General features: G+C 42.2%; 1 protein-coding gene across 1 annotated transcript in view; it reads left to right on the plus strand.

The window, feature by feature from the left end:
* Nucleotides 1-23,532, plus strand: part of LMNTD1 (lamin tail domain containing 1) — a 198,013-nt gene that overhangs the window by 169,047 nt on the left and 5,434 nt on the right. Inside the window, exons 2-6 of the mRNA XM_035540612.2 lie at nt 5,608-5,720; nt 9,364-9,569; nt 13,723-13,933; nt 19,796-19,982; nt 22,865-22,984. Of these exons, the coding sequence (XP_035396505.2) occupies nt 5,608-5,720; nt 9,364-9,569; nt 13,723-13,933; nt 19,796-19,982; nt 22,865-22,984 (837 nt within the window). The remainder of the gene's footprint in view (nt 1-5,607; nt 5,721-9,363; nt 9,570-13,722; nt 13,934-19,795; nt 19,983-22,864; nt 22,985-23,532) is intronic.

Raw genomic sequence — 23,532 nt, forward strand, 5'->3', positions numbered from 1 at the left:
AGGCAGAGCACGGTGCCCCCCATACCTGGGCACGGCACCTCCAGCAAGACAAGGCAAGGCATCACTGCCGGCTGTTAGCTGGGTTTTACACTATCTCATAATGATGAGACTTCAAAGTGACATACCGCTTCTGTTCTCCTGCTGGCGGGTTTTGTCTGTTTTGTCTGTTTTGTCTTCTCAGTTTCTAATAGCACCTTTAAAGGCAGTCCCACTCTTGTTGCCGAGATTTAATTAACTGGACAAGAATAACCCTTTTCCCCCAGTGCTTCATATCTCAGGAAAAGATACCAAAGTTTATACTTCTAAAAACTTGCTCTTCCAAATAGGTTTTTACTTGTTGTAAGACCACATATGCCCTCTGCTGTCCCTTCAAACTCTATGAAGCAAAGACGTTATCAGAATATTATTACTGATATTATTATTATTAGTAGTAGTAGTAGTATTACTGATATTAATTTAATAATTATAGGAAAGTTTAAAAAAAAAGAAGAAATATTCTGAACCTAAGTAGTAGTCTTTTTCTTTTTTTTTTTTTTTTTTTTTTTTTTTTAGAAATCAGCCTGAACCAAATCTCAACTTTGTATTTATACCTTGATTTCTGGATATAAGAGAATGTCAACAAGCTCATTGATGAACTGTGATGTTTAATAGCTCAATTGGAATGAAGGTATCAGACTCTGCTTTTCTTTGCAAATGGTTCCCAGATGGGCATGCACAGGATGATGCACACAGGTGCAGTACTGCTGTCACACCTCCCTTCAAACTGGCAGCCCCACCAAGCTCTACCTTAGCCCTAGTGCAGGAATCATCAAAAGATTCATTTTTTTTTTAATGCAACTCGAGCTACTGCAAAATTACAATTATATTTCCAGAAACAAAGGATCCTTGCTGAGGATTTAAAGTCCCGCTTGTCAGGGAGTACAGAGCCCTGTTTGTAGCCAATGAAAGAACCTCACAGACACTCTGAAGTTTATATCAAGCTTATCTTCCAAATACAAAGGCCTAAATCTTTGCATTTGCCAAAGCATGCATAGCACAGATTCTTTTCAGACCCCCCTGGGTTTGCAGACAGGTGTTGGGTCTTCTTGCACAGGGCCGGCAGCACGGCTGCCTGCCCTGGGAAAGATAGTACATTGCAGGAGGGGTTTCAGGTAGCTCCACCTGTAAGCATGCAAGTGGGGTTTGGGGGCTTGTACTGGGTGCAGAAGAGTACAAGTAAATCTCTTGGGAAAGCTTGGCAGAAGGAATGCTTTTCAGATTTTGAGTTTTCGTGCTTCCTAAGCGTGTTGTCTGACGTGCTTCACATTTCTGGAGAGTCATCCGGAATAAGATCATATATGCAAAAGTATATACCTTTAAAGCTAGGTCTATAACAAAAACCTAGATAAATCTCCAAATATAAAGGACCATACATATTTTCAGAAAGCAAACTGCTTGCTTTTTTTTACATGCTGAATTTCCTCAATGTTTCAGACAGGGCTATTCCTAAGAAACTATTTCTTGATAGCAAGCAAGCCTTTAACAATCCTGGAAAAATTTTATATAGTGTTTAATTTACTTGAGTAACACATAATGGAAACAACGTCGTGACTAGAACGCACTTTTTCAAATTAATTCCTCTCTTCTGACAACATACACTTTTCTTGACAAAGATAAGTTTCTGAGTGCTATTCAAATTGCTCCCTGCTGTTTGTGCAAATTAGACATGCAGTATTATTTTAATTTTTTAATGACAGCTAAGCAACTATCTGACACCCTCATTTTAAATTATAGCTTAATCCAGATCTCACTGGCTCCTAATAACTCTCATTTTGGATGGCACCTCTGAAGAGTGTGTGTCCCCATGTGAATGTCATGCAGCAGTGGCCAGCTGAGGTGCTGGAGTGAATCTCTCTCCATCAGCCATGGGCAACACGGTGGGCTTTTTCTAACAAAACCTAATTATGACAACTGACAGAGATGACTAAATATGTCAATAATTTTCTGTGGAGGGGTACTAGTTTCGCGCTGGACAGCACAAAAATGAGTTGATAAGATGGTGTTTAAACTACTGTGTTTATTTATATGGAGCAAATTGCACCCCCTACCCAAAATCTTGCACACACCCATTTGTTAATTGCTGTGCCTGTCTAGCTTGCTAGTGTGTGATTGTGTGACCACATGCAGTGCCTTCACACAGATTATTTCTACTTATACTCTAATTAAAATGCCTCCTAAGACACTGTTCTCAGTGCCTATACTGGAAAATGCTCAGCCAAAATTGTCCATGAGGGTGCAATTACTCATGAGCAGAGCGCCAAAACCTGGAATATTTTTGACTAAGAGGTCAAATAGTGTGACTGGGAGGCAAAGAATGCAGTCAGCCATAGGACGGTCAGAGGGAGCAACCAACTGAATTGAACAGTCAGCTGATTAGGAAACAACTCCTGAGAGCAAGATGAATTTTCACCCTGGAAGTGATGAATGTAGATCCACCTGAAGTGCTCAGGCGAACTGAACGTTCAATCAGCATTCGATTAACCTGAGCTGCCCCTAGGTGAAGGCATATACATAAGATTAAAATATATATGCAATAGTCTTATCATGTATGAGTCTCCCAAAAGCTGTGCTCTATATAATAAAATATTAGCAAAATTAGCAAATAATGGTAATAACTCATACATTCAAAATAAAAATGAAATAGCTGTGTATTCAAGCAAAATATTTGTGTATCAAACAGATGACTCCTCTACCTCAACTTGCAAACACAGATTACATGTGTTTCAAATCTAAATATCAGAGTATTTTATTTTATCTGATAATAAGTCTTAGCATAAAATAAGACTAGACTCTCAGGTTAATTAAAGTTCACTAGAAATGAGCTGTCTGATATCAAACCTATGCCTTTGTAATTAACATTTAGGAGGCAGGGTTAATTATTATTGTCCCCTTTGTTAGTCTGCCATGTAGAACTAAGAAATCAAAAGCTCTGAGTCTGATTCCGAGGTTGCCTCTTGTTAATGCGGCAATCACCCTGATCCATGACTGGTCCTGTGAACTCCCCAGTGCAGGTGTGGAGGAGAAGGGGAAAGGTATGTGGGCTTTAGGATTTCCCTACTCCCCCAGCCCAGCCATTGGTGCCACACCAGCCCCAGAGTCTGGGGACAGTTCTTGCACGGGTGGTGGCACTGGAGTGATGGGACAGCCAAAGGTCCTGATCTCTCTGTGGAGGGAGGAGTGGTTGGCTTGACATCCTCAGCAGCTTTTTGTGTGAGTGGCATGGCTTGGGGGGGCTGCAGTATTGCCAACCCTTCGGCTAAGCTGTAGTAGGGGCTTGGGCTAGTGTAGATATCTCTTCCCATTTCCATTCTGGCATTCAGCTGCAGTCAGGGGATGGAGACAGCAGGTTCCCTACCTTCCCCTTCATTCAGACTGAAAAGGTTAACTCTTGTACTGCTAGAATAAATGCTGTGAAGAGAAGCCTGCAACAACAATATCTCACCTTTCCTGAGAATGGTAAGGAGGGTTCTCTCTGGATACCCTAGGTGTTTTGACTGGTGAGTGTGAAAACCAGGGTGATCCTCACTGTAATAACCCATCACCTGCCATTTTCTTTGACCACTCAAGGCTTGGTGGCAGGAGCTGGGCACCCAGATTTCCAGCTCTGCCATTACTTTCCCGAAATGCACAGCAGCCACATGGATGGGGCAGCGCACGCTCTTTTAAATGAATTCCTACACTTCCTCCCTACGGCACTTTTAACCCCAAATAGAAGTGTATATCAAAATAGAAATGTATATCAGCAGTAAAACAAGCAAGTAAGCAGCGCAAGCAGAAGGCTGGCAGGCAGTGGGGCAGGCAGGCTGGAAGTACCTCCAGGGCCCCACAGCAGAGCCGGCCATCAGCAGGACTTGCTCGTCTGAACGTGAGCAGCCAGTCAGCCCTGGCCCCAAGCCGCTCTGCCAGCAGGGAGAGGAGCTTGGCCGGCAGCGGCGGCAGCAGCAGCTCAGGCGGGCCTTTGCAGACATGCTGTCATTATTTTGTGGAAGGAACATCAGGAAAAGCTCTGGGGAAGGAAAAACTGTAGACGTGCTCAGGTTTGGCTCTCCTAAAGGCTACCTCAGTTAGCTTTACTTGGTTTGTCTCTGTGATTCAGAAACGTATGAACAATAGTCTAGATTTATTTTTAAATGAGGTCATAAATGGCATCACTCCAATCAGAGTAAAGGCAAAGCTTTCTTTACATTAGCGAGATAAATCGTCTTTCCTTGAAGCGGAAATCGTGACTCCTAAGTTTATTTCTTGACCCTGTTTATATGTTAAGAACGATGTGTTTGGCATTTGGGATGTGTCTTTTAAGGCAGAATAACTAGTTCTGTTTATAAGCGTATTGTGGCACTGTTGGGTTTTATGTTAAAAAATTTCCTTTGTTAGCTTCTTGACCATGACCAAAGTTATATTATTTTAGCATTGAGTTGGTTGTTCTCTTTTCAAAATATTTACATTGTAAAGCTCATGCTACCAAGTTTAGTGTAGTGTAGCAGTCACAAGTTCACTTCTCCTATACACTGATTGGGCAGTGATCGGACCACATAGATGTCAGCAGACCTACTCATTTATTGTGGAGGAGGATGAGATCTCCAGGGGCTGTTACAAACAAGTCTGATTTAAGATTTGTTTTCCAGATATGTTTAAACCGCCATGTACTGTGTGTACATAATTAATATGGAGTCTTTTAATCTTTGAAACCATAGTTGATGTTACTGATTTCACAAATTATTTGGGATGCTACTGTGATAAAATTCTGAAGGTGTTTCTCTTGGTAAAAGAAAAATAGTGACACTGGAAATGTGATGCTCAGTACTGGGGCTGTGACCTGTCCTACTTGAGCTAAGAAGTAGCTCAATTCACTTGCAGAGTACAAGAATATTACCTTTATACAGAAACTAAAGAAGGTCAAGATGGTCAATGAGCAAATTGTTCTGTTGTGTGTATGACATAGTTTACCTGACTCATGCTGTCCTGTGATGAGCATCTCCCAACAGAGTGGTGTAACTCTTGAGTGTGAGGAGACACTGCTTCTCTCAGCTTTTTCCTGGCTGAGAGCTGTGAGGTTAGTTTGGTTTGGTCAAATATGGGATTTTACTGTTTTGTCCTTAAAGTACACGCTATTGTATGGTTATTTTAGGAACTTCCTTTGTGTATGTAGGTACAAGAGAACTTCCACTCCCTCTACATCAAGTGATACACTGAAACATTAGCTCTGTTTATCTTTCCTGCACTGTGATTAACTATAGTGACTATTGATTATAAATGATCTCACCATTACTTAAATGACATATAAAGGTACATGCTTACCTGAGAAACTAATGACAAATGGCTGACTTTTAAGATTTAATGAATGGAGGACCGCTTCTGAAAGAGTACAGTTCATAGAGCCACCTTCCTATCTCACTCATAAATTCAGTGCTATATGTAGCCAAACTTGAAAAACATTTGATCAGTGATCAAAATATGAATGAACTTTTCATTTTTTCAGATCTGAAGTCTGTGTTAGGATAAATGATGTGACACAATCACAAGCTTTAAATCCTTTCTCCCCCTGATTTCCTGTGATTGCTTTCTTAGGAAGCACGAGATCCTCTTGCCAAGAAGAAAGCACAGAAGGAGGCTCAGGAGGATTATGCCTTCCTAGAAAGTGAAATTGAGTTACCCAGAAATGTGCCTGGAGGAGAAAACAGGTGAGAGAGCTAACTGAAAAAAATCAGTGGCTGTTTTACCTTTTTTCCTGATTTGCTGCACATCTGTTTTAAAACTGTTTGAATATGCAGATGTCAGGCCCAGATTTTTTGAGCTTTAAAGTAGGCAAAGAAAGGTCTCCGCCACCACCCCTCACAGCTAATTAGTCCTCTACCTCAGGAAAAAGAATATCAAGTTTGTAAAGGCTCTTTTTAAAGAAGATGACGGAGTATTGCATTGCCACGTTGGTCAAAAAGCCACTGAAAAGCCACAGAAGACACACTTTTGCCTCCCAAGTTCCTACCAGTTCTCCCTTTCTGGAGAGACCTGTTGTTACTACCCCATCTAACCTCACAGAGCACAGCTTGGTGTTCACATGCTGCTGAATCTTTTGTCCATGCTTATTTCAGAAGTACCCATGAGCCTACGTGGTAGAGCTTGCAGTGGATCCTCATTTTTCTCAGGCTTTGAGAAAAGGCCCAAACCAGCCCTTTTTAGCCTCTTTGTTTTCTTCCAAGCCAGCTTCTGGTCCTGTGCATGCTGAATTACCAGAAATCCTGTGTTTGGGAGGCACAGAGACTCACCCAAGGCAAAGCGGCCTATATAGGCTTGCTAATGCACGCTCATCCCATCTCTGACCTTTTCCTGGCTCAAATAGACTCTGTAGAGCAGGAACCTTCAGCTGGCACTGCTGAAGTTTATACCCAGCCTCCTAACCCTGGTCCACATCACTTTATTTTGTTCCCTGAATGTTTAATGTTAAAGAGAACTGCTTCCTTTTATTAGAGCAAAGCAAGACAGGCCACAAGCACCTGCTGGAAGGGCTGTGCCTGGAAAAGGTGGAGGAAAAGCAGTGGTGAGAGAAATCACTGAAATTACCATGCCAATTTGCTTTCTGCTTTCTGTATCCACTTAACAAGAACTGTTTGCACTCCAGTTCCAGCTAACAGTCAGTAGCAGAACTGGAGCAGGCATGAGTTTCACTGGTGTGGCACTCTTCTTGCTGCTCCCTGTAGTTTGAAACTGCACATGCTTGAGATCTGCACACTAGAGTGGAGGGGAGGGGGTTCGCTAACCAAATGTGGTGCCAAACTCCACAAAATTAAAGGTCATATTTTGGTCATTGCCAAAAGGAAGAGATTACTTGAAGGAAAATGTAGGAACTGCACATAGACTGGTAAACATATCCTGTCTGTACTCTTTTGGTTAGAAAGGCTAGAGGAGCAAGGAACAAGTTTTCAAATCAAGCTTGCTTCACTGATTCGATCTCCCTCTCACAAATGGCATTTTTTACACTGACATAACTTGCTGATTTCAGGCAGCAATGCCTGGCCTGCTGAATCTTGCTAAGAACTCACTTTTTCACAAACATATTATATATGTAGGTATCTGTATATGCACACTGATAATTTCATAAAATACATAGCATAACATAACATAAAACAGAACATATTATAAATATATAATTTATATAGTATATAAAGCTTATTCTTTTATGTCTGCTGGAACCATTGACTAGCAGATAAACTTAAGAGCTCCCCTGACATTTTAATCAACACAGGCTTATCCTCTGTTTTTCTGACTGGTAACTGCAGAGTATTGCGTGCAAAACAAATTCAAGTGGTTTTGATTGTGATGCGTCATCCATAGTACAACTGCTGTCATTAGCTGTCTCCTCTAATGCAGGGAGACTGCAGTCCACTCCTCTGTTTAATCACAACACAGAGTACAGGCATTGAGCTTTGTACTCTAAGCAACAGCAGGGTGGGGTGGACATTTTATCATCCTCTTATTCTATCCAGGACAAAGAGCACAACAAATTTACCTGTATTTTAGATTTTATGATATATTTTTATGTCTAATGCTCGTGGATAGCATCCATTGCAAAATGAAGGTTTATTAGACTCAGGGATTGCCAGTCTCTGTGCATGTTTTCTATGAGCTGGCACTTACAAGAGCCTTGATCTGTGTGCAGCTGTGCTCTCACACCTGTGTAAATCCACGAGTCATCTCACTGAAATTATTGCAGTTGCTCTAGACTTGTGCCACCATAGATGGAAGAAGGAAGTAGTTAAGTTCATTTTGAAATTCTTCAATGTACAGCAAACTCTCTGCCCTACCAGCCCTCACAGACAGAGGCATATGTACGTAAATGCAGGTGGAGTTCATAAAATAAACGGCCTGACCAAGCATATCCGCCCAGATAAAAGCCAGATGCTTGGGAAGGAAACCCTTTTGCTGCCAATGTGGCCTGAAAGACGGCTTGTGTATGGTCAGCCTCAGCTGTGTTGCCATGACCAAAAATAGTGTTTTGGGGAGTATTTACAGGGATGCATACACACACACTTTTTTTTCCTGGGAAGTTTACAACAGATGCTGCTAAGCTTTGAATTTTCTAATTAAAAAAGTCCCACATGTGTCAATGTCATACGAACTGTGACGTTTTTCCTGGTATCCTGTTTCATAGTTGAAGCTTCTGGGGAAGCCCTGAGAGTGTCAGTTGCTGTGTGTGCAGAGGCTGCCTCTGCATTTACAGGCATGCAATTGAAAATATGAAATTAGGCCTCAGAGAAGAGTAACTTTTGCTTGGGTAGCATACTGTCCTCACAAGACATACAGTTCACACCCTTCTTAGGCTCTTGGAAAAGTCCCCACATCCTGTCCCACAAACCTGGACTAGATCAGGGACAACACCACACTTCAACTCCTCCCTTCTCTGAACTGCTCTCACTGTCTTGACTGCAGCAGCATCTCTCAGTGCCACAGTAAGGAGTTCTGCCATATCCTCTGAATTACATAATGAGCCACATAATTATTCAACTTAAAGGGAAGCACAAAGAATTTCAACTGAAGGACTTAATATGGGGAACTCAGCAATTCCTGTTATATTGTGATGGAAGATGTTTACAAACTGTGTGGCCCTGTGGCCTAACTGTGCTGGCAACTTATCAGGAGCCTCTGAAACCAGTCTGGTCATCCTTCTAAAGGAACAGCACACACAGGCAGCACATTAAAAAAAAAAAAAAAGTGCAAACAAATCCAAATCCTTCTGTTTGTGCTCCCAGCAGGATGGACATAAGCCAAATTTGATCCAAAACCTTCGGAGCTGTGGTTATGATAAGTAAATTTATTGGTTAGGACACGCTGCTGTGCTGACTTGGCAAGGTGGCTTCCAGGTGGGAACTGGCTTAGGTTCATCTGGCCCAAGGAGCAGGCACTACATGCTCAGCTCTTGTCTGCTCCTGCCCATGGTGACATACAGGAGAGAATCAGAGTTATAGATTTCAGCCAAAAGCTGCCACAGCCTGGCAGTTTTGCTAGCCTAAAGGTATGTAAAGATCTCATCACTGATAGGGATTTGCTCGGGTGGCAGGATGTGACAAATAGACAACTCAACATGCAAACACATTAGACAGCATAAGCCTATTGCTCAGAGCTGAAGATAGCTTTGTTGGCTCTATCGTGATGTAGTACTGCTCAGCCAGGACTGTATCTAATTTAAAATGAGGAATAGGTTGGGAGGTTATCACTCTGGCAATTATATGACTTGTCCCCATATAAGAGAATGCTGTCATTTATGTATTTATTTAACAGACAAAGAAGTCAATATATACTTGAAAGATTACTAAAGATTTTTTCTTACAGAACTGAGACAACAGCTTTCCAACTGTCTTCTGATGTATCAGTTGCAAGCTCAATCACTCCATGCTCCACAGTAGATGTGTCAATGTATTCTTCAGACATGTCCTTTGGGGACTTGTCTCATTCTGCCTCTGTCACAGGGACCACAGAGTCATCCAGTTCAGCACAATCTTATGGCCTAGCCTACACTTTGCAAAGCAGAATCATAGGTAAGCATCCTAAGGTTTGTCTGCCATGTACAGTTGAAGAGAGTCCATTATATGCACACAGTATCAAAATATAACCCTTTAGCTTGAGAGGAGGCTTCGATGATGCTTCAGTTTATGGAAGAGAGCAGCCAACATCCTACTTCATATCCCACCCTCTAGCTGGGACTGATCATATCTCCAAATATGCAAGTGGGAGGTGGGCACTCAGGCGGTAGAAAGTGTTCCAGTTTTATCTGAGCTTGTGTTTCACAATGTTTATGGCTACAATAAGGACCCCACATTTAAAAAGAACCTTATGTTTTCACCTTATATTGCAGTAGACTTAGCTTTCCTCTGCAGAAAAAACTGTAACTGTGCTCCAAGTAGTGTGTTGATGCTTAGAGGAGGTTTTTGGAAAGATGTGTGTACATGTTCTTGCAGCAGTGATTGGCCCAGAATAAGCTACTGAACAGTGAGCATCCAGCTCTTCCCTGTTACAGGGATTGTGATTGTTTCCAAATCACAACTGGGGCTGAGGGCAGCCCTGATGCCAGCAGAGGTTCTGTGCCCTCTGCCTCCCTCTCCATGTCATTTTCCCCCCAGCACTGCCGTGTGGGACAGAGGGGAGCTAAGTGACACAGGCTGTCTTGCAGCAAGGTGCTGTTGATGGGGCAAAGGCCCTGGCTTTGCATCTGGCTGCAGACTCTTTTGGCTTTCAAAGAAAGTCATGGCAAGTCAGAGAAGAAACTGTGCAGCTGGGTGGGAATATGTGTGAGTGCTGCTCTGTGCAAGGGACATTCATGAGAGAAGGGGGACAAACCTCTGTTACATACGTCTGTGGTGAAGGAGAGCATATTTATCCCCAGAGATTTTAAAATGCTCTCTAGTTACTTTGACATAGACCAGAACAATGATGCCAGTCGTAGTAGGGGAGTTGGTCAACATCCTGCAAAAAGGGGGATGTAACACAGCTCGTGAAACGCAGTTTTGACTAGCGTTTCTAGTCAGTGGGCAATTCTGATATTTTGGCATTTGTTTCAGTGATAAACATAGAAACAAACATTTTGAGGGAAACCAAAAGGATTTTTTTATTTTTGTGATACCTGGTTACTGGTGTGTGTGTGTATGCACACATTTTTCTAACAACATTAATAACTTTGGAATATATGCTACCAATTTCTCCCTCCCAGGTTGGCATGGGGATCCTCCTCAAGGATGAGGTCTTATGGGTTTTCTGAAAATTGACAGTCAGGCATGAGACTGAAGAAAGGGTTGAGATGTCCTCTCCTTCCCATTTATTAGCCATCAGAGAACCCACATGATGCCAGGGCAGGGGGATGGGGAAGGGGAATGAAGAGAAAAAGTCATTAGAAACCAGGCTTCATTAATTCAGCTGCTCGGGGAACAGCATGTTCGGAAAGGTCGAGATGTTTCATTTGACCTAAACAAAATGCTTGGACATTTTTCAGTTGAAATGTTTCATTCGTGCCTATTGAACCAAATCAAAACACTTAGCTTTGGTGAAGCACTGTAATGAAGAGCTTGGGAGGGAGCAGCTGCAGCTCATTCTGGCTGCACTTGTCAGTCCTGTGGTTGGGAGAAGGTGGCATTCCTTTTCAAAAGGTGCAATACTGATTGTCTCTAAAGTATTGATGAATCATGATGGATTTCACCCCAAATATTAACATACAGTGACAGATCCCAGTTTGAGTCCTGCCTGCTGTCTGAAAGGAGTGTATGTCTCCTGCCATAAGCAGCTGTATGGGGGAAAAAAAAAAAAAAAAAAAAAAAAAGAAAGGTGCGAAAATGTTTTATTAGCCTGGTCTTCTAGGGCATAGAGGCTAATGTGACCTCCATCCATGTGTGCATGTGTGTGAGCGTTTGTCTGTCCTCCCAGCTGTATCTTAACTTACTGATCCACTTCAAACAAATTTGAGCATGTTATGTGTTAGCGTTCCCTCGGTCCCTCTCGCTGAAGCTCTTATACAGACAATACGAGGTATGTATATGGAAAGTGGTGGCTTCTGTTGTTCCTCCCTTTGCAGCATGAGCTAGCCACCAGGTTCAGATCCTTCCTTCCTATTCTTGTGTGTCAGTGAGCAGTGATGCGTGTTAGGCAGTGGGGTTTGCTGACAGACTCCTTCTCCCTCCACACTATTGCCTGGAAGTTAATTCAACCCCCTCAGTGGAAAACCGGGATTAAAATCCTTACCCTGATTTGGATAGAGTGTGTTTGAATTCAGTGTCTCCTCTCTCTTAGGAGAGCTTTCTAACCACCCCATTGCAAATTCTGGGACATGGATGTCCCCTGCTCAGCAATGCAGGCATGACACAGCACAATGGCACAAAAAAAAAAAAAAAAATGGGGGGGAGGAAGAGGTCAGGACTTCACTAGTCCGCAGGACAGAGCTGGTGCCCCAGGGTGAGCTGCTTAGGGCAGCTTGAAGACTGATGGAGCTGGGGTTTCCTGAAGTTCAGGGTGCCACAGGAGAGCAGACTTTGCCCAAGAGAGGCTCTCCTGGAGCCTTCCACTACAGCATTTTTCGCTGCTGAATGTTTATGGAGCACTACCGCAGTTTAGACAGAAGTTTCCAAAAGAGCATAAGCGACTTAGTCATTTGATCCCACTGAATTTCATTGGTGTCAGCCCTGCCCCCAGCTCCCCAAAAGTCCCCTTTTAAGGGTGCCACATCCTAGCAACAGCAAAAGCAACTGTCAGTCTGATCTCAGGAACAGACTGGCTTGTTGACACACCAGTGAAAAGCAGCTTCAACACAGTCTGCTCCCCTTGTGGCTGCCAGTTCAGCTACCGCTCTGAATGTTTGATTTAGCAAAGACTCCAGCCCAAAGCATCAAAGCCCAACATTTCTAGTTCCCAGCTTCAAGAGCTCATTGCCCCTTGTGCTATTTGTCTGCCACTAAATGCCCAAATGCCATACTTTAATGTTTCCTAGTTCAGTTCATCCTCAACCAAAGTCACACTCTGTTAAACTGTATGCCAGCTGTAGCTTTCCCTTTAGACTGCTAATGCTGTAGCATTTCACCTCGTTATTACTCCAGTGCTGTTATGCTTGGCTGCCACTAACTGCTCATTTGCCACAGATAGGTGAACCAGCACCGCTGTCCCAGGGCTGGAGCTGTGCTCCCCTGGGTGTCCCAAAGGAAGGGATTACAAATGGCACTGGAAGAGTGTCTGATGCTGTGCCACTGCCATGCCATGGTGAAATGCAGAGGGAGAAGGGACTACAGCATTTCAAACACCTTGGGTTTTTGTAACACAGAGAAAAACTCATATGGAAAAAAGTAACGATGTCTGTGCAGTTAGAGACAACACTCGCAGCGAGCTGGTGAAGCTGATCTGCATTGCAGGGATGCTGTCTGACCCAGACACTTGGCCAAGCAAACTTGGTTTGTGCCCCAGTCATTTCAGAGCTAAGATGAGCTCAGGGACTGCTCTTCCCCCAACAATCAATGCTATCACTGCCCCACCATATTTTGTTAGCTAGGTTGCCTGCTGGAGTGAGTCCGATATAGTAAGATAAAACCTTGAAGGAAATCTCAAATGCACAGTCAGAGAAACAGGCACTGAAAAGCATTTAGTTTGTTGCGGAGACACTGGTGTGGGATGTGAGAGGAGTTCTCTTGGTAAAGGTTTGTTGTGCATGCTCCCTCTCTGGTTCTCCCTACCTTTGCCAGGGTGGGGAGTCCCTCATAGTCCCTCTTGGACACTTGTATTTGAAAAGAGGAACATAAAGGGGATTAAGGGATGTTACCACTTTCATTTTGTAATTGGAAGGGAGCCTCTATATATTCATTATCCACTCACAGCTGATGCTTTGCCATCCTGCAGCACTGAAATTGAAGGATGACAATTGTATCACTGATGGCAAAATTTATTGTTTTTTTGTTACTCAAGGTAATTCCAATGAGGTAATAAATCTACATGTCAGTAACAAAATATTCAGCTTACCAGCTGTGCTCTACTTTATAGCCATAGGTTTAAGGATTTGAAAGGAGTGTTTGCTAAGCACCACTTTGCAATTAGAGGCAAAGGGGAAATAAAATGTTCCATATTTGTTACCAAAAAAAGAGAAGAATTCAGTCTCATAATTTTTTTTTTTTTTTTTGTTAATATTGCACAACACAGTGTCTTTGTCTTTTGCTTGCTCATCAGCTCAGCTCAGAGATGGTACTGAAATACCAGACTGGGAGCCTACTCCACCAAGAAACCTTAGCCTTCTATTGACAGTGTCACGAGAGCGCCAGGATTATTTCAGCCCTTTGCTTATTGACTCAGGGAAGATTGCCCAGAGCCTCAGATGCATAAAGAATCATGGAAGGACCTGTTCTGCTTATGAGGACTACTACCAGAACTTTGCATCCAGGTACAGGCACAGTTGAGGCCTTTCCTTTGGTTCATTTTTGTAGGGAAGAGATGGTGTTTTGTGCAGTATCTCATTTAGAATGACTGTGAAACTCCAGCAAACCCTTGACAAGAGGCTGAGTACCCTTTAACAAGAGTTATTATCCAGGAGGGTACTGGAGAACCTCAGAGGCTTTGAATTGTAAGGATCATACTTACTGCTTTAGGCACAACTGCCCTCAAATTGGACTTAATCCTCAGAAAAGGATTAATCACCCATCATTAACTATATCCCTTTCAATGTTTGCTAATTTATTCCGCCCAGGGCTGCAAAGACACCTTGTGAATGCAGCCCAGAAAAGGAGCAGAAATACTGTATCTTATGGGTGGTTTGGCCTTGTCTTCAACTGATCCCACCCAGTTTTGAATCCAAGAGTAGAACCGATATTGCAGGGGTTTTTGGAGGGTCCCACCTGCATGAAGTTATATGAGGCAGTGACAGGCAGCCAGAGAAATGAACTGGGCTGTATGTAGTTTACATCAACCTAGAAAACCCACTAAAAAATAAAGTATTGTCTCCTGGAGAAGATAGTGATCCCAAAAAGGCATTTGCCATCTTTAACTTGGCTTCACGTATACTACGGGTTGGGAAAGACCTATCAAAACAGATCCTCAGCTGGTTTCAATTATCTTAGATCTGTCTCCCTCAGAGAAGTGGCAACAACTAACAACTCCAGTTTTAAGGCTAACTGCTATGTAGACACTGTCTCCTACAGACTGTTTCCAGCCACATTGTTCAGTGGATAGGCCTGCACTTGCTTGTTGCTAAGATTGCTTTCACAATACTCAACATACATTTCTCCTTTTCTAATGTTATTTCATTGGTGATAGTTCAGCCACATAAAACCTTTGCCTTTTTGCTATTTTCCACCCATATGCCATACCCATTCTGTTATCACATGACCCCATGATTATCTGTTGAATACAAGCATTTTAGCTCTTTTATTCTTTCCCAAAGTTACCCCCAGTATTCCTCACCATTATACTGTTCTATGATTCCTTCTTAATTAACAGCATTTTTTTGGTCATGAGAAGTTCTAAAATGAACCAAATGCATATTATTTTGGTCTTATTCCAGCCTCAATCTAAAGTTTCTAGCACAGTAATGCTCAAAAACAAGCCAAAGCATCATCAGTGAGTTTGCATATGTGGTGCCTCAGGCCAAGACACGAGGGGTGGATGAACTCTGTGTTGCCTGTCTTAGAAGTGGGAGAACTCTGTCTACCTGCATTTACTCCCGACACAAGATAGGAGCAATTAGGAGGAATTTTCTTGTAGTCAATGAAGCTGCACTGGTGCATGTGAACATAAGAACCAGTATTTCTACTTTGCCTTCTCCACAGCTGCACAAAACGAATCTTCCACTTTGTGCTCCCTACTCTGCATGGACAGTGCCATAAAATTGTAACAGCCTTTTTTCTTCTGTCGGATTACAAATGCATCATTGGCTTCCTCCTAGCTTTCTTTCAGCATTATTGCTCTCCATACGTCTCTCTCCTGGTGAATGTTATTTCCTCTCTGATGAATTAGTTCACCATTTTCCAAGAGCTGCATCTCACTTACTTCCTGACCATATTTCTAAGCCCTCCAGGGCTCTTTGTATTATTTCTCTTGTCCTCATTTATGTTCCCCTACCCTCTACTCTCAACTTATTATTATCTACATATTTTATTAACCAGCTGTTTTATTCCCCCTTCCACATCACAAGTGGAGATGCTCCATGAAATGAGAACTACCTGTCATCCCTATAGGGAACATATGAGACACAACCCGCTAGTCTATTATTATTCCTTGTTTACAGTCTTTCAGATGGTTCCTGTGACAGTATTTATATCTAAGCCAGTGGGAGATAATATTTGAGAGACACTTTATCAAACACTTTCCTGAGTCCCAGCTCTTTGATGCCTGCTGCTCTCCCTGCTCTCACCCATTTTGAAATTCTGTGGACTTCGTATTCATTTTTCTCATGGACTTAGTCTTTGTAAACCCGCTCCACGCATATGTTTCAATAAAGAGATCTGTGTAACTCTTAAGACATTACAGGGAGAGCCATGAAAAGATACCTTTGAAAGACAGAAAAAAAGCCACAGTTGTGATCAGAGCTCTAAAGCTGTTTCCAAATAACAAGTTATACTATACTATTTGGCTGTGCTTGGGGAGAATAACTCCAAATAAATATTAAGAGATAAAAGAGATTGCCTTCCCCTTTATGCATTTCCTTGTATTACATGAACTGTTTTCCAGTGGGGATTGAATCACATCTTGTCTCATACAGAAAACAAGAGAAGTCATTAGCTCTGCTAATTGTTTAAGATAAAAAAGCAACGACAGTTTGCTTTGTGTGTGGTTAAACTTGTTAAATGCACAAATTAAGCAATTCTTTTAATTCTCATTTGATTCATTATTCCTTCATGCCAGCACAATAGCACTTTTTTTACTCTGCTCACTTTGTATTTAGAGTATACCTTTTCTTGCAAAACATATTCAATAAATACAATTACATGGTAGCATGCAATACACAGTCTTTTAATTTGGTATCGCAACATCTTTATGCAACATTATGCAACATCTTTTGTGTTAGCATGAACACAGTGTGAACACAATTTAGTAATACGTCTATAAAGAGTTGATGAATAGTATGTCTAGATCTGATTTGTAATGCAGCCACAGTATGAGCATACACAAACTCAGTAGAAATTTGTGGTTTGGGCCAACAAGGATATTTTGGTGTTATTGTTTACCTTCAAGTTTAATTTATATTTATTTGCTTTTCGGATTATTTGAAAATGCTGAAATCACCTTGAAGATTGTATGTTTAATTAGATTGTTAACTAATATCTTACTGAGAAATGTAGGGTTGCTGAGAAACCAGGATTTTCAGCTGCATCAGGATTTGCTGCGTCAGGATTTTCAGCTATCAGTAGTGTGCAAGGAGAGTGACAGTATTCTCACACGTCTTGGCACTGATGCTTGGAGACAGCCACAGTATGTTGTTCAGTATTGCCCTAACCTCTCCCTGACCTTCATACCTGAGCAGTGTTAAAGCCAGTGTATTTCGGCGGTGACCATTTTGCAGAAAATAATAGAAGTGGATGCTGATACTTGAAATTTTGTGCATGGATATTGAAAATGATCAACATGTTGCACTAAGTGAATGTGCTACGTACTGAGGATGAGCTCAGTGAACACCCTGGCCTGTAAAGCATTCTGGATCTCAGCTGAGCCCTGGCATTCCAGGCCTACAGCTAGTATGTATGCAACATTTCCCAGCCTTCAGCAAAGAAAGATCTGAGCCTTCTGCCAGGACTTTTCCAGTCATATCCTTCTAGTATAAAATCTATTGGCATACAAACAAGCAGATTTGCACTTCTGGAGATAAGCTTTTCCCAACATACTAATTGCATAAATCTGTAACTTTCTTGAAGACTTAGGAACTTAGAAAGACTTTAATTCTTGGCATATTTCAGGTCTTAAAATGTCCTGTTGCTACCTCTACCACATAAGAGAGGACCAGTTCAACTGGCATCCTAATGGCAGGTCACAGGTGTATATGGCTGATGCACACTGTGCTACCAAGAGCGCTGACATTTTTTTCTCCCCTTTGCAGTGTGCAGCATTGTGTATATTATAGAAAATTTTGGATTCTTTTCCAGCAGACCATATTAGCACACTGCAGAGGTAAGTACAGCATCAATGCACGCTGACCTCTCCTCCATGCACTTAAGCATTTTAGCTCCAGTCCCCAAGGAGTCGGTCCAGTATTTTGAAAGGTAAACTTGCTTGCTAAAAAAAAGCTTTAAAGTCTTCAGTGAACATCTCCTTAGACTTGTTATTCCTTCAGTAAAACTAACAAAAGTCTGTTGCCATTCAGGGAATAGCTGGCTGTACAAGTCCTTAGAGAAGTCCTTGACATCTCAGTTTCCCCACTGTCTCTCTCCTTCTTGTTACATATAGGGCTTTTGCATGGGACTAAAAGCCACAGGTACACACAGAGAGAGTGCAAAAATGAAATGGGTTTGGAGAAAAAAATTCCAAAGCTGCCTTCCTATCCTGTGCCCATCATAGGTATTGTTCTGAGGCACTGCTGGAGTTCTAGGACTATAATGATGTAGAGATCGACTGTGGATTTAAGTCACAGCATTTTACATCTGCTTTGTGCATGTGTAAATGATGACTTACAACCAGATCATGAAGGATCGGTCTCTGCACCAGCAGTTAGCAATGTTCTTGAGCACAGCTGGCCATCCCTTCAGTTGCACTGACACGATGGCTTGCAGAGACTGCCAAAAAGTCTCCGAATAAAATACTGTCTCCCAAAACCTTTTACGCCGGGTTATTTCAGTGATCCAGCGTAGAGTGTGGTCCCAGGAGGAGGGAGAAAGGAGAAGTGTGCCAAACTGGTGGCCAGATGAAAACAAGCAGCCAGAAAAGTGAGGGGGAGGGGGGTGGGGGGGTCTGAATGTGAGCGGTTCTTCCGCCTGGTTTTGCTGCCAAAACCCCTCTGAGGCTCTGTGTCTCTGGGAAGCTGTCTCCAAGTCTCTCCTTGCTGACATGAAGCACTAATAGTCCAGGACTGAGCGGGAAGAGGGACGCACTGGAGTTCCCAAAGTTTGCAGGAAGGGAGAGAAGAGGCAGCGAAGTGTTTTGCTCATGACGTGTGTCCTCTCTAGCCATAGAGGGGGCAGCTCCCCACCGGACTCCACTCTCAAATCTATCAATGCCAGCAGCAGCCTGGAGGCAGCCTGGCTGTCATGAGCAAGTGTGACTCAATGCTGCAGTGCACAGCTGAATTGTTTGGGGTGGGTGGGCAGAATTTGTCACACTGTCAGTGAGGATTTTGCTATGTTAAGCAAGCACATAAACTGTCTGGGGTGTTGTGTCAACCTTTACTCTACACACAGACATCTGTGACTTAAACTTACTGGAAGAAGACAAATACAGCAAGGAAAAAAGCATTACACACATGAAAGACAAAGAGAAGACACTGCACCAATGCTAAGTAATCAAATTAATTGCAGTGGATGCTGCATGAAAAGCTGAACGATTCTTAGACTTGCTCACAACCTGTCTAATGAGACCTATGATGAGTATTACAGACTGGGACTGAGTGTTTAAATGCACTTTCTTGACATGTGCACTACTAAAAGGAACAGTCAAGTAATAAATATGTTTTCCAGTGCTTAAGGGAGATTGAGTGTTCCCCTGCTCATGCAAGAAGTCCCCAGTCTTACTGCAGATGCAAAACAGACCCCGCTTTGTTGCAATTCTGAAACAACAGGTGGACAGAATCTCAGTCTTGTAGCACGGAGCCTCCCTGAGTTTACAATAACGAGTTAATAATGGAGGTCTGTCTTTCTCCAGGAAGGTAAAAACAATGAGAGGCAGGAGGAGAAAGGTATACTGATGAACAGGAGGAATTTTCTAAACTTACAAAGGGAGTCGGCTACACAACTCCCAGTAATCATAATAGGCTAAATACACAAGACAGCCTTAGAGCTTGTAGTCTATATAGATTTAGGCAAAAAAAAAAAAAAAAAATGGTACACTGATGACTTTTTTGCCCCACAAAGAATCTTTTAGTTTCTGGTGGTAACAGATGCTACCTAAGAGTGAAAGATAAATAGAATATAGTAATTTCAGTGCATTTTTTTTAATCAGTTGAAAAGCATGGCATAAAAGATAAGATGGCAGTACTATAAGTATTCTGCCTGTGGTATGTTTACTTACCATTAATTACTGACATCTAGCCTAGTTGTTGGAAATATGCGTATTTTTTCAACTAAGCAATGCTTTTACACTTTCAAATCTATTTCTGTTCTTTCAGTGCTGTGGGAAATGTGAAAATTGCTGAAGTTGATCCAGATGGTCATTTTATAAAGATCCTGAACTGTGCCCCTGAAAAAGAGGAAAACATTGGGAATTATGTCTTGAAGCAGGATATCCAAGGTCAGCCAGTGGCTGAATTTTGCTTTCCCCCTGAGACCAGGATGGCAGCCAACTCCACTGTCATGGTGAGTGGGGGGAACCTGAGTGTCTTTCTTCAGTCTCTGCCTAGCAGACTAGGGTTCACTCTTAGCCTAGCAGTACAGAATCAAACTTTTAATCAAATCAATCAAATACAAAATTTGTATTTTCAGAAGGGCTAACACTCATAAATAATGATGAATTCAGAAGGAACAAATAGTGTCCACCACCAATACAAGCCTGGCGTTTTCATGACATATCCATCATTTTGTATTGCCCAGCAATGGAAAGCTATCCTGAAAAGTTCTTGTTTGATACGTTCCTGTTTCCAACCATTACTCCCATATATCTCCCCATACTGTCACATTATTGTCAGTTGCACCAGTGTTTGCTAACTTAGAGGATGAACCGAAGGGTTGAATTGGAAAACTACAATTAATAGAACTGGAAAGAAAATGAGTCTTACACATTGCTATTGATGCCATGCATCCCATATGCCATTACTATGGTTTTGTGCATACTCTGAGATGTTACTGTAGTAGGATTTCAACTGAGAATTTTTTAAAAAGTGATATTACTTTTTAGTCTGTGCCCACCATCTGAGGACAGCTGTTTTCCAGCAGAGAAAGCCATAAAGCAGCAGTGAGATATTGTTCCTGTCTTTGCCTTGTGTGACTTTAGGCAAAATAATGACACTCTGCCTTAATTTCCCACTCTATAAAATGATGTGCTTTCCTTTGATGTCATGCCAGAGCTATATGTTAAAAACTCAGCGCATGGGCTGCTGCTTTTCAAAAATGAATTCTCCTCCAGAGAGTTAGATGTAGCTTTTTGCCAACTTGAATAAGAGATAGAGAGGTAGGTAGAACCTACAATGCCAAGAGTCAAATGGTTGGGGTTGTTCAACCAGGAGAAGAGAAGGCTCCGTTGAGACTTTATTGCAGCCTTTCAATACTTAAAGGGGGCTTGTAAGACAGATGGGGAGAGGCTTTTTACTAGGGTCTTTAGTGGTAGGGATAATGGTTTTAAACTAAAAGAGGGTAGGTTTAGATTAGATACAAGGAAGAAGTATTTCACAGTGAGGGTGGTGGGGCACTGGAGCAGGCTGCCCAGAGAAGCTGTGGATGCCCCATCCCTGGAGGTGTTCAAGGCCAGGCTGGATGGGGCTTTGGGCAACCTGGTCTGCTGGGAGGTGTCCCTGCCCATGGCAGGGGGGTTGGAACCAGATGGTCTTTAAAAGGAAGCTAATGATGTGCTTTCCTTTGATGTCAAGCCAGAACTATATGTTAAAAAAAAAATCAGTTAAAGATTCAGATGATTTTATAATTCTATAATTCTGTGATCCATGGTAATGAAAAAGGGTCGGACGTGAATTAAACCAAAGCTGGTTTTGGAAATGACCAAAACTCAGTTGTAGCTGTAGCTAAGGAGTATCTGCCAGTATCTGCAGCCAGCCTCCTGTAACCTCTGGGATGAAAATACCAAGTACTGTACCCACACTCAGAGCAGACACAGCCTTTCCAGAACTGGCTGCCTGTCTGGCTGCAAGACACTTTGAAGAGCTCTCCAGAAATTTCAGTTAACTGGTTCTGAAGCACCAACCATCAAAAAAGAAGTGGTCCTTTCTGAAATGCTGTGATCAGTACTAAGGTCATTTACATGGTTAATGTTCCCTTTATCACTAAATGGCTTTTGGGTGGACAACTGCCTGAGGTAGAAGGTTCACCACAGCTGCTGTTTCAGCAAATGGAAGCAGAAGTTTTCTGCTGGTTTATTAATTTCAAAGGGTTCTATTCAAGTTGCCAACTCTTGCATCTAAAATTCATTTACAATAGCATCTGTGTCAGAGAGCCAGCTATGCAGGACTTCCAGGCCCCAGCTCTCTGTGAGAGCAACAGATGAACCAAGGCAAAATGTTCAAGTTAGATGCCAGAGTAGAATGTTGGAGTATAGCCTGAAGCCTCTTTTACCACCAGTGCTTATTTTCTTTTTTGACATGAAAATTGAGGCCTCACAGAATACAATAAGTCCACGTTCATCACCAAGTTCAGGGCAGCCCTGCATGAGCTCTCCTACAAGAAAGCTGGAAATGCAAGCTGGCAGGAGCTCAGAAGAGCCACAGTCACTGCTGTCTTCTGGTGTATGTCTGAAAAAGCCACAAATATACTTTGGCAGAGTGCCGTATGATGAGCACTTTTGGAAGAGAGCTTTTTTTTTTTTTTTTCCCCAAGATATTTTTCCTTTAAAATTGAACAAGAATTGTTTTGGCTCCCAGGAAGAGATTGGAGCCATTTTCTCACAGATGGCAAATGCCAAATCCTTTAGGAATAACACTTGCAAAAGCATGTTGTGGTTGTCTTATGTAAGAGAAGTGTTTTTGTAACAGGTCCTTTTGCTGCCGTGCTTGTGATAAAGGTCACAGATAATTGTGTTCAATTTATAAAGCACAGCATTGTTAAACCTTTTGTATGAGGATAAAAGTACAAAAAACTTCTAGTCCCCAGCTGAGACTGCTTCTCCCTGAACAGAGGGAATCCAGAATCAAGCGGAGACTGGAATTTTAAAGCTAATATCACAGATCTCTTCAAATGCCCCTGGTAATTTAGCAAATAAAAGAAACTGCCTATTTTTAATCTTACTCTCAGCAAGCCAGACCAAAAAGTCCTGGATTTACTATCATACCTTGAAAACTGTGCCTTTGTTAATCTCTGTTAATCCACAGGAGAGGTACTTGGAAATAATCACTATAACTAAGCTGCAAGTCTTGAAATACAGTTCTTTCAGCTTTGATTTCACAGATCAAATGGTGACCAGCATTACAGAAATCAAAAAGGAAAAGGAAAACCTGATGTTTTTACTGAGTCCCAGCATTATATAAATATCCAGGAGCCATTTTGACTTTAAAGTGCTGACTGCTTGATCTTTGCAGGTTTGGGCAGCAGATGCTAAAGTGCTTCACAGACCTCCCTCAGATTTTCTTTGGAAGGGCCTGGAGACATTTGGGACAAGCCTCAACTGTGCTACCATTCTCTGTGACCCCAATGGTCAAGTGAGTGCCCTGAGCAAAGCCACCGTGTTCCCATACCCAGAAAGCTCTCTTGCTGGACTTCCTTCAGAAGTTTAGGGTGATTTTGTTTAACTCCTGGTAGAACCAAGTCCAAGCAATCCAAGTATAGAAAAGCTGTGATTTCTGTTAACTTCTCTGCAGTATGGATGACAATTAATAGGATCTGAAGGACTGAAGAAAGCAGTAGATTGATGACACACTTGTTGAATGAAGGGCTAAAATCCTCACAACAGTTAAAGGCAAAGCTACAAATATGCAATTTGCCAGCCTATCCTCTGCCACTGTACTTCAGCCATGAAAGATCCAGCTGTGCCAAGGGCTATTCACCCAATGGCTGCCCATGTCATTGGCATGTCAACTAGGATGAATTTTTTTAGCCAAACTTCTGTTTACTTGGGAATGAGAAAGAGCCCAAGACCATTTTTTACCTGATAGTTGTCCAGTGGCAACTATGATTTTGGTCATTTTTATCTATACAAACTTGAAGAGGCGACCAGAAGGAAAAGACCTGTGATTTTCATAAGCAGTGT

This window comes from Cygnus atratus, chromosome 1 (assembly GCF_013377495.2).
Source record: "Cygnus atratus isolate AKBS03 ecotype Queensland, Australia chromosome 1, CAtr_DNAZoo_HiC_assembly, whole genome shotgun sequence".
Lineage (NCBI taxonomy): Eukaryota > Metazoa > Chordata > Aves > Anseriformes > Anatidae > Cygnus > Cygnus atratus.